Source organism: Oryctolagus cuniculus, chromosome 17, assembly GCF_964237555.1.
Source record: "Oryctolagus cuniculus chromosome 17, mOryCun1.1, whole genome shotgun sequence".
Taxonomy (NCBI): domain Eukaryota; kingdom Metazoa; phylum Chordata; class Mammalia; order Lagomorpha; family Leporidae; genus Oryctolagus; species Oryctolagus cuniculus.
Genome location: NC_091448.1, coordinates 14,837,319 through 14,848,200, shown reverse-complemented (window position 1 = coordinate 14,848,200; position 10,882 = coordinate 14,837,319). Strand labels below are relative to the sequence as shown.

Genomic DNA, 10,882 nt, shown 5'->3' with positions numbered 1-10,882 from the left:
TCTGAATGTATTTTTCTTTTGTGTCATTGTTGAGGTATTAAAAAAATATGTTCATCTGCTTGAAGGGCAGAGCAACAGTGAGACAGACCTTCCATGCGAGTGTAGTGTGCTTCCCACCCTCCAGAACTGAGCACTGGGGGAAGGAAGGAAGCCGGCCTAAGAGAGGGGGGTGTCGAGCAGGATGAAATGTGCCAGGCCTGCATTGTTACACGTCTGCAACCCCTCCGGGGCCCAGCACCCTGACCTGAGAACAGTGGATCTGAGCTTCCTACTTCCAAGAGAGGGAGCTGGAGGCTTGGCCTGTGGTGCCTTTGTGTCACAGAGCAAACCAAGCGGTTCTGCAGGCCCAGGTCCCCAGGTCAGCGGCTGTGACTGAGAAAGGACAAGGAGCTTCCTCAGGGCTTGGTCTGGCTGCATGGGACTCCTTGTTTGGGTTTCCAGGATCATGGTGCTTAGAGCTCAGTAGTTTGAATTAACCGGTTTGCAAGGTTCTTCCTCTTGTAGATTCAGAATCTTCCATTTCCTTCCCCAGGAATCCATAAAATGGGGTCAGACAGCCCCTCCTTATCAGTTCTTTTAAAATAAATTATTTTAATTTTGTTTGAAAGGCAGAGAGAAAGCACTTCCATCGTCTGGTTCACTCCCCAAATGCCCATGACAGCCAGGTCTGAGCCAGGCTGAAGCCAAGAGACAGGAAGTCAACCTGGGTCTCTGGTACGTGTGGCAGGGACTCAAGTACTTAGAAATTTGATTAGCCGAAGTACCTCAATGAGGGAATCATACAGGGTTTGTCTTTCTGTGACTGGCTAATTAGGAAAAATATTAAATGGTCAGAATTAGAAACAGGAGTGCCACAATTGGCCAAGGCTTGCATCTCCTTTTGCCTGTAATTTTTTTTTTTTTAAAAAGATTTTATTTGAGAAGTAAACTTATACAGAGAGAGGTCTTCTATCCGCTGGTTCACTCCCCAGATGGCCACAATGGCCGGAGCTGCGCCAATCCAGAGTCAGGGACTTCTTCCCACATGGGTGCAGGGACCCAAGGACTTGGGCCATCTTCTACTGCTTTCCCAGGCCATAGCAGAGAGTTGGATCAGAAGAGGAACAGCAGGGACATGAACTGGTGCCCACATGGGATGCCAGTGCCACAGGCAGAGGCTTAGCCCACTACACCATAGTGCCAGCCCTCTTTTGCCTTTTTTTTTTTTTTTTCACCAACACAACACAAGCAGCTGTGGGGACCTGTATCTCATTTTGTGGTCCTTAACATAGTGGTTCTGGGCCGGCGCCGCGGCTCACTAGGCTAATCCTCCACCTAGCGGTGCCAGCACACGGGGTTCTAGTCCCGGTCGGGGCGCCGGATTCTGTCCCGGTTGCCCCTCTTCCAGGCCAGCTCTCTGTTGTGGCCAGGGAGTGCAGTGGAGGATGGCCCAAGTGCTTGGGCCCTGCACCCCATGGGAGAACAGGATAAGCACCTGGCTCCTGCCATCGGATCAGCACGGTGCGCCGGCCGCGGCGGCCATTGGAGGGTGAACCAAGCACAAAAAGGAAGACCTTTCTCTCACTGTCCACTCTGCCTGTAAAACACACACACACACATAGTGGTTCTGAACCTAGTTTGCAAGTTGGAAATCACCTGCACAACTTTAAATTAAACTGCTCTTGCCTGGACCCATCCCAGCAATCACAGCAGAATCTCAGGGAGTGGAGGCTAATGGGAGTTGTTTAGAAAACACTCTTGGTGTTTCTAATTTGCAGAGGAGGTTGCCATCCACACTGCCAAATTGAAGATCTGAAAGGTAGAACTGTTGGAAGACCAGTGTTTACTGAAGATTTTTTTTTTTTTTGACAGGCAGAGTGGACAGTGAGAGAGAGAGAGACAGAGAGAAAGGTCTTCCTTTGCCATTGGTTCACCCTCCAATGGCTGCCGCGGCCAGCACGATGCGACCGGCCCACCGCGCTGATCCGATGGCAGGAGCCAGGATCCAGGTGCTTTTCCTGGTCTCCCATGGGGTGCAGGGCCCAAGCACCTGGGCCATCCTCCACTGCACTCCCGGGCCACAGCAGAGGGCTGGCCTGGAAGAGGGGCAACCGGGACAGAATCCGGTGCCCCGACCGGGACTAGAACCCGGTGTGCCGGCGCCGCTAGGCGGAGGATTAGCCTAGTGAGCCGCGGCGCCGGCCATTTTTTTAAAAGATTTATTTGAAAGAGCAACAGAAAAAGGGAGAGGGAGAGAGTGACAGAAAAATCTGCCATCTGTTGGTTCACTCCCCAAGTGGCTCCAATAGCCGGGTCTGGGCCAGGTGGAAGCCCAGAGCCAGGAACTCCATCCTGGTCCTGAGTGTGGCTCCCTCTGCTGTCCAGTGCTGTTATGACAACCCCACGGCAGAATCCCCTTGCTACCAATTGAGTTCTCAGCTTCACGACTGCGCAAAAATGGAATCCATTTCAACAGAAACCGTGCTTTGAATTTTGAATTTGGACCTTTTCCCAGGCTAGTGCTCTGAGGTCCGATCCTCTCTCACGATGCTGGGCAGCAGCAGCAGCAGCAGACGCAGCCCCCAGCCCCCCGCAGTCGCTGGGGGAAACAAGGACATTCCACAGGGCGCCGTGCGGGGAAGCCGGGGTGTCTTGAAGCTTAGGTGCATGAAACGCATTTTCAGCTGATGTCACTTCCGACTTCATGTGCTTATCGAGCATGACTCCATCGTAAGTCAAGACACACGTGTAGTTAAAACACCCCTCTGTAGGCCCTGGACGTTGTAACTCCCCGGCCACATTCACTCAACACACACTTATTTCAATGGCTTGCATTTCCTTTAAAACACTCAAGCCAAGACATAATTATATTTGTGCTCATTACACCCACTTCCAAAGGCCATGCAATTTCTAAATTATTCTAAAGCCAAAAGAGGGATGTTATAGGATACTGATTCCAATTTAATGTAAGAAATACCTTTCTGAAACTTGAGTAGTTTACAGAATGGGTGGCCTTGTGACAGAGTCCCGTGGTTCCGGAGCCACACAGATTGGAGTCAGAACTTCTCTCGTGGCTACAGCAGAGGGAGACACCTCACCTAAAAGAATCAGGTTGCCCTACAAAGCCTTCATACTCGCAAACGCCACAGCTTTCAAGCCAAACAATAAACAAATGATCTGAGCCAGAGGGAGAGTTTCTGAGCTAAGAAACCAAGCTTGGAGTTCTCATATCCTGATTTTCAACCACCCTCCAAGGACGCATGTTACGCAATGCAAAATATTCTAAAATGACAGTGGATACTGTTTGAAAGAAAATTATTACAGCCCCTAAGTCTGAGTTTTTCGAAGTTGGTGAGCTGACTGTTCGCATTGTAACAGAATTATTGACCTGCATAAAATCATATTTGGATAATAGTTGCTTTGAGCAGGTAAGTGTAGGCTCATAGGTCACTAGTCAGTTAGCCAAGGTGCTTGGGAGATTAAAAACTTAACTAGAAAGCATTAACCACCTCTGATTCAAGTTCATTTGCAAACAAGAAACAGCTGAGACACCATTAGGACAAGGCAGTGTGATTGTATGCTAAGGGTTTAGCATTGGCTTGCGTTTCCTTGAAAACATGAGCAGGTTTCTCATTAATTCACTAACAGCTGAGAGAAGCTACTTAGGAAGGAAGCAGGTTGTTTTCCACTCATTTTTGGAGGGTCGCAGTCCGAGTTCAGCAGCCCCATTGGCGTGGAGTCTGAGGAAGGCAGTAACAGCTGAACGCGTGCGGGGTGACGTCCACACGAGCCGGGAAGTGGAGAGACGCCAGGGCGGCCTCCACACGTGAGATCTACCTTCCACGAGCATGCCCCATGACCTGAAGACCTCCCACTGGGCCCCCTCCCAGACGCCATGATCAAGTCTCCCCTCTTAATCCCTCCTCCCAGAACACTAATGCATTAGCATAAGGCTTTGGGGGACCAGCCTTACAAGTACATGGGCTTTGGGGAACACCCAAGCCTACCCAAACCATCACACGCCCCAAAATTTCAGGCAAAACCAACTACAGTTTTGTGAGTGCTGCCGTAGGCCAGTCCCTTCAGGAACCCTTCCTCTCACCGAGGCCCCTAAAGCAATACCTTAGTGCCTCAGGGTGGTCAAGGCATTTGTTCATGAGCACAGATCGTGTGCCATCTGTGAGCTTTTCTGGTTCTTCCCCTCACACCTCATAACACCAACCCACTGCTCTTAGAGTAAGATTGTTCACTGACAACCCGAAGATATTTGGTTGCGTGTGGGTTGATTTTTTTTGCCCTTCAAGAGTTTTCAATATGAATTCTTGCCAGTGTTTAGAATCGGGGTTCACCTAAAGCTTGGATGTCCTGGCCGTCTTGGAGAATCAGGAGGTCGGCCCACCCCGGCTGGTGCCGCCAGCTCCGAGCTGTATCCGTGGCAAGCAGCTGGGAGCCAGCTTCAGTTCAGGCCCGCACACCGGCCCTCGTGCCGACACCTGTTGGCACGGTAGGTGCAGCCCCTCCTTTAGAATCTCTCGTCTCCCTCCCTTGCTCCAGGTCAGACCCAAACACACGGGTTCCGGGAAGCCGTCTTTGCACTGTTCTCAGTTCCCGCGAGTGGTTCGGTCCGAGGGGCTCTCATCTGAAGTGTCTGTTCGAAAGCTATAATGCTGATTTCGCACTTTGTTTTCTCAACTCACTTCTGCGCTCAATCCTGCTTTCTGGTTCTGTCTTATTCTCGCGGGCTTGATCGGGTCCACCTGGCCCTTGCCGACCTGTGACTCCCTTGCAAGGCGGGACCCCGACCTGGGGGCGTGGACTTAGTGTGTGAGACTAAGAACGACAAGCCAGTTCCCTTCTAGCCCTGGAGGAGTGGGGGAAGTTAAGTTCAGCCGCCTGGTTTCCCATAATCCCCCCAGCATCGGGCCCTTCTGCCCCATACTGCCCCCTTCCGTCCCATAGTAGAAAGACACCTAGTGAGACAACCTGATGCAACTGAATTTTATTAGGACGAGGCCAGTGGGCCCCGGGGCAGCACTTTCCAGGCTAGGGGGAGGTGCTGGCGAGGCAGGGAGGGGTGCCCCTAGAAGACGCAGCTGCTCTCCACGAAGCGGCGACACTTCATCACCCGCAGGTAGGTCTCAGCCTTGTGCAGGTCCTTCTTGAAGCAGGACAGCAGCCCGTAGTTCTTGAGCAGTGCGTCGTCGCCGCGCAGGTTTGTGTCAAACTTGTCGTAGGTTTGCTTGAGGAGCTGCCCAACCCGGGGGCTGCCGTCTTCCAGCTCCTGCAAAGCGCAGGAAGAGGAGGAGGAGGAGAGAGGCCTTGGAAGCTGTTTTCCCCTTCTGTCCGGTTTCCTCCCTCCCCCACTCCGGGGCTTAGAGACAGCCCAGGGAGGTGCAAAAGGGAAACTGAGGAAAAGGATGCGTTCTCCCCAGCCAAGGCCTGGCTGCTAGGAGACAGGACTTTATCCCCCCCACCCACGGGGGCGGGCTCCGGGCCCGGGTGGGAGTGGCCCTGCGGTGGGGCCGCCCAGCGCCAGGCTCACCCGCATCAGGGCTTGGATGCCTTCCTCCAGGTCCTTCAACTTCTCGTAGACGCGGTCCGAGGTGCCAAACACCAGGGTGTTGGTGAAGGCCCTGCTGAGGAACTGCACGGGCCCCAGCCAGGACTGGATGAGCAGCAGCGAGAAGCGGAGCAGCTCCATGTCCTGCGGGGAGGCCGGGCAGGGGGTGTGTGCAGGCACCAGCCCAGCCCACAGACCCACCACTGGGCACACGGCCTCCAGAGGGGGCCCTGCCCCTCCGCCCGCCCCGCCGCTCACCGATCTCTGCTGGGCCTCGTCTTTGCCCGTGGGGGCCGGGATGGTCTCTGAGAAGCAGAAGGCAGCCTGGGCGTTCTGGATGGAGTAGCGCTGCCCCTCCGGGATGTAGGCGCGCTCCTGCGGGAAGGGCCGTCCGTTGACGTGCAAGCCTGGGTCCGGCCCTCATGGCTGCTGATCAGAACAGTCCCTCGCCGACCCCTACCCCACCCCCAGTCTATGCTCATCCGACAGCATCTTCACAGCCCTGAGCGCCGCAGATTCCCCAGGGACTGCCCGCCGCCCAGCACCCCTTCCTGGGAACTCACAAACTCTTTGTAGGTGTCAGCAGCCAGCTGGTGCAGGTGCTGGGCGCGGAGCACGGCGTTGGCAAACAGGCTGGACAAGGGCATGGCTGGGAAGGCGCTGGCCTCCTGAGGCCAGGGCAGGCAGAGCAGGGCGAAAGCCAGGAGGCCTGCGGTCCAAGAGCCTAGAGGGAGAGAGATAGGAGGTCAGGGCAGGGCCTGGGAGCAGGCGATCAGCTCTTGCCCTGCCCCTAGGCTAGTCCCCAGCCCGCCCCTAGCCCTGCCAGGGACCGAGGACATTCTAGATGGGCTAAACATTGGGCTGGGGTGGTTACGCTCCCATTCAGAAGCCCCCTCCGATCTGCAGGGCCCCCTGTCTCCTTACTATGCCCAAAGGGATTTGAGGGCACTTACCTGCAGCCATCACAGCTTGGGGAGCTGTCCACGGACCCTGCGCGCTTTGGGGAGCTGTGCCCTGGGAGCCTGGAGTTGGTCCCTCGCAGGCCCTTTTTATACCCTGGTCCCTTCCCGCCCCCCCACCCCCAACCCCATCCCACTATACATTTATGCAGGGGCCCTGACGGCCTGTACTGATGGATAATTTAGGAGCTCCTCCCACTCATCCTGTGCCTGCTCCTCGCCGGGGGCCGCGCCCCCACCCCCGTCATGTTCCCCTCGCCGCCGCCGTCACCAGTCTCGTGAGGTGGCATGCAGGGTCTCCCAGCTAAAGATCCCCCCCCCACCCCGGGCCGACCTCTCTTGGAGGAGTGGGGTAGAAGAGCACGGCCTGTGTCCAGGTGTGATCTGGGCTCTGGCAGGATGCCCTTGGGGGGTTGGCCCCTAGGGCGAGGAGGGCAATGTCAGGATGGCTGCTCCGAGAGAGCTGTGCGGCCCCTTCCCACTCTCCCTCTCCCTGTCCTCCCCACGCCCCCCAGAGAGAACCTATGTGTGGGGGAAAGGGGACCACGGAGAGCCAATAGATCCGGGGAGGGGGGAGTCCCGCCTTGCTTCCTCCACTGCGTCGAGGCAGTTGGGTGCAGTGCCTGCGATGCCCACTAGGGGACACCAGCCCCACACGTTGCCTTTCCCCTTCCCCAGTGGAGGGGCTCCCCAAGGTGTGGGGGGGCAAAGGACCTGAACCTGAGATGCTGCCCCTCTCCTTGGACTTGCCACAGAGCAGCACACCAAGAAGCAGGAACCCCAGGGACAGACACGGACCACAAGTGCTTCCTCCCTCAGCCCTGAAACCTCAGAGAATCTGAGTCGAAAGAGCCCTGGGGGTTCTTTCCGCCCCAACGTGCGGACTCAGCACAGCACCGAGAGAAGCCCCATCCGGTCACACAGCCTCCTCCTCTCCCGTCTCGTCTCCCCCTTTCCATACCTGCAAAGAGCTCATCAAGTGCAAAGAGCATGCCTCTGCCTTCTCTCACGAGACCCTCACCGTCATCTTTTGAAGGAGGTATCGTCCCATTTTGCAGAGGGGCAGACTGAGGCTCGGGGAGTCTGTCCTCAGCCTGCTCAGCCAAGGGCGCCGATCTCCACAGCCTTGCTCGCCTGCGTTCCACCAGCCCTGTGGACTCAGGGCCTTTAGCTTCTGAGTCCCCTGATGCAGAGACCCTGGCCATCATAAAAGGGCCCCTTGCTTTGCCCTCCCTGAATGGGGAAATTGTTCTCCCTCAGTTCCCAGTGGCCTGGGTGTGTGCTGGAAGCCTCAGAGCTGCGCAAGACAACACCCGAGAAGGCCAGGCCGGTGGCTTCCAGCCTCCTGGTGCCTGGCGTCAAATGCCCCCAGGGATGAGAGCAGGAGAGAACACACTTCCCCACGTTTCTCCTCCCACCCTGAGTCGAAGCACATTCAGCACTTGACCCTGTGGGAAAGACAAACAAACAAGCAAACCTTTCTAGAGGTGGCTCTCAAAGGCTGGCAGCCGACACTGCACGCTCATGCCACCGGGGTCCGGAGTGGGAGTGCTGGGGCCTCCCCGCCAGCCCTTCAGCACCCGAAGATAGAGCCCCTTTGTACCCCCGCCCCTGCCGTGGCTTGCCGGGCAGGCACGGGCACCGTGCGGGCTGTGCCCCAGGCTGGCCTGGGAGAGGCTCCCAGAGGGGTGTCCCCAGGTCCACGGACTGCGGGGAAGATGAGGACACACTCTGCTTGCCTGTGTCCAGCTCCAGCACGGAGAAAGAGCCAAGGTGGGGTGGGGGGGCTGGGCCACGGACATGGCGCCCCCCTGACAGAGGCTCTTAGCCAGCGCTGGGTCAGCGGGAGCCCTTGTTGGGGGCCACGAGTGAGTCTCGCAAGGTGGGCACAAGGGAGGTGTCCCAGGCACCCCACCACACCAGACAGCAGACGAGTGGGAGGGAGGGTCTTCTGTCACCACCTCAGAATGGAGAAGACCCTGGGGACCCCTGGGGACACACTTGCACAGAAGGTTACCATGGCAACCGTGGGGTCCAGAGCAAGAGTTGGGGGTCCCCTTCAGCCCCTGGGCCTTTTCAGGGCCTTTGGAGGTGGAGATAGCATCTACAGCTCATCGCCCACAAACATACGGTATGGCATTGGACTTGGGATGGCCCCGCTAGCACAGGGGTCACCCGCTCTTGGGGCAGGCCCAGACGTGGCTGGTGGGGAGATGCTGTGCTCAGCACCTCGGATGGCAGCCTCGGAAGGCTTGGGACAAATGTCCCGCCAGCTGGTGTTGGTTTTGTTCGTTTTAAGAAAACTCGGCCTGCTTAAAGTTCTCTCAGGGCGTGGGATCCCTTCATATCCCCAGCCCCGACCATCACCAGGCTTCTCTGTGCCCATTGTGCAAGGGCTCAGATCAGCCCTGGATCCTAAAGTGGCCCCTTGCAGCCTTAAGAGTGCTTCTGAAGTTCAAGTCTGAGGCGCTGGGGGCTGGGGCATTTTCTGGAGCCCCAGAGACCGGGGGTAGGTGATGTCTCCACCGCTCCCCCGGCGATGTGGGGCCCACGCGTCCCTCCTCTAGCTCTGCCCTTTCTTCCTTGACGTCAGAGGCTGCCCTTGAACCCCAGATCTGCTCTGCCTGCTCCTGGCTTCCAACACTCTTCACCTGAGCCTTAGCACCAGGTCGCTCACTCAGCCCAGGGGGTCAAGGTCTTCAGACTAATATGTGGGGATTCCCGGGGGCTTTTCCATGGGAGTTGGGGGAGTTGGCCCCAGACGCTGTAGAACAACAGGGGTGCGAGTCACGGCTCGGGACACTGGAGGCTCAGAGAGATACAGCAGCTTCCACTGGTCCACAGTTGCTAAGCGACGGCTCCCCAAGGCTCCTGAACTTCCCAACACACCAAGGTCTAAGAAAGATGGTGGCACTGCCTAGCGTGGACGCAACTTTCACGGGTGCAGGGCGGGAATCTCCACGCCGCCGATGTGCAAGGGAGGTGGTTGGAGCCGGACACGAGGAACTTCAACCCCAGAGTGAGGAGTCCACAGACGCTAAGAAAAGAGGTAGAAAAAAACAACCCGATGGCCTGATCCAGCGAAGCGTGTCCCATTTGTATCGCACGTTTCAGTGTACATCGCGCTTTCACTTCCTGTATCTTGCCGGGTCCTTGACTTTGCCACATGAGGCAGCCGGGGGCTTGAGCATGGAGGAGGGGCTTTGAAAGGCGGGGAAGGATGGAGGCGGGCACTCCTGTCTATCAATGGGGGGTGTTGCCTGCACAGGTTGATGGCCTCTGAACAATCTAGTAGTACATAGCAAACTATGTAACTGGGAAGGCTGAGGCATTTCCACTCCCCAGCAAGACAGTCCCATTGAAAAAAAAAAAAAAAAAAAAAAAAAAAAAAAAAAAAAAAAAAAAAAACAAAAAACCAAACACCAAGTACCAAGGTGTAGGTACTAAGGTACTCAATGCCAATGTAGGAAGTCTGGGGTGCTTTTCTGGACTTCAGCAGGCAATGACGTCATCTGCTTTTCCCTTGTCCTTTGATTATGTGTGGACATCTCATGCCTCCCACCAGACTCTGATTCCCACCTTTTGTCTTTTCATTCATTCGCTCAACCACAATTAAGGGGCTCAAGGAGAGGTCACTACAGGCGCCACACGCCAGGCAGATGGGCAGACCCAGGCGGACAAAAGGCACGGGCTTTTCTCTTCCAGAGTGCCCAGTCCACTGGCGAGAGAGAGAGAGAGAGAGAGACAGAGAGAGAGGGAGAGAGAGAGGCAGCGAGAGGCAGCAGCAAATACCTATGTAGGCAGAAATTTGCCACAGGGATCACTGCCATGAAGGATATAGCTACATAAGGAGGCAAGAAGGGAGTGGAAGGCCAGGGCAGCTGGCGCAGACCCGGGCCCAGGAATTCAGCCAGCACCTGCATGGACGGGAGGTCAACGCCGAGAAGAGAACTCAAACGCCCACCTGGCTGCGATCGGCAAGGTGGGGCTTGTGGTATCTCAACATCCGCTCACGGGGAAAGTTATTTTAAAATACCAAGGGCAGGAGCTTGAATGTCTGACAAGATGCACAGGAAGGCAGTTCAAGGAAAATGTGAACAAGGCCGTGTGCTGACTCCAGGTTTGCACGAACGCTCTAAACAGACAAACAGACGGCTAGCTCTGGGGCAGGTGTCTGCCGTACTGCCCACACTGGAGTGCCCGGGGTTCGAGTTCCGATTCTGTTTCCAGGTCTAGCTTCCTACTAATGTGCTGGCAGATGGTGGCTCAAGATCTTGGGTCCCCATTGCCCATGTGAGAGACCTGGATTGAATTCCAGGCTTCCTGGCTGATGTGGGCATCCGAAGAATAAACCAGAGAATGGAAGATCTCTCTTCCAGTCTGT

At 56.1% G+C, this 10,882-nt stretch overlaps 1 protein-coding gene across 2 annotated transcripts; it reads right to left on the bottom strand.

Moving 5' to 3' along the window:
* Positions 1 to 4,963: 4,963 nt before the first annotated feature.
* LOC100356068 (somatotropin) lies at positions 4,964 to 7,851 on the bottom strand. 2 transcript variants are annotated; one of them, XM_051824410.2, is made up of 5 exons: positions 7,460 to 7,851; positions 6,103 to 6,263; positions 5,798 to 5,914; positions 5,522 to 5,683; positions 4,964 to 5,260 (listed from the first exon to the last, which is right to left on the bottom strand). In XM_051824410.2, exons 1-5 carry the CDS (start codon positions 7,704 to 7,706, stop codon positions 5,060 to 5,062), a joined length of 888 nt encoding a protein of 295 aa, XP_051680370.1. In that variant the 5' UTR covers positions 7,707 to 7,851; the 3' UTR covers positions 4,964 to 5,059. The 2 variants fall into 2 exon arrangements, with proteins under 2 accessions (XP_051680370.1, NP_001316004.1); NM_001329075.1 differs by lacking the exon at positions 7,460 to 7,851 and adding an exon at positions 6,493 to 6,502 and having other exon boundaries at positions 5,060 to 5,260.
* Between the last annotated feature and the right edge of the window lie 3,031 nt (positions 7,852 to 10,882).

What these genes read in the sequence shown, in the direction of transcription:
- LOC100356068 (XM_051824410.2), bottom strand. Translation starts at nt 7,706, where the DNA reads ATGATGGCCAGGGTCTCTGCATCAGGGGACTCAGAAGCTAAAGGCCCT. An exon ending in ACGAGGCCCAGCAGAGATCG is followed by an intron (nt 5,684 to 5,797) that starts GTGAGCGGCGGG and finishes GCCTCCCCGCAG; the next exon opens with GACATGGAGCTGCTCCGCTT. An exon ending in GCATCCAAGCCCTGATGCGG is followed by an intron (nt 5,261 to 5,521) that starts GTGAGCCTGGCG and finishes TGCGCTTTGCAG; the next exon opens with GAGCTGGAAGACGGCAGCCC.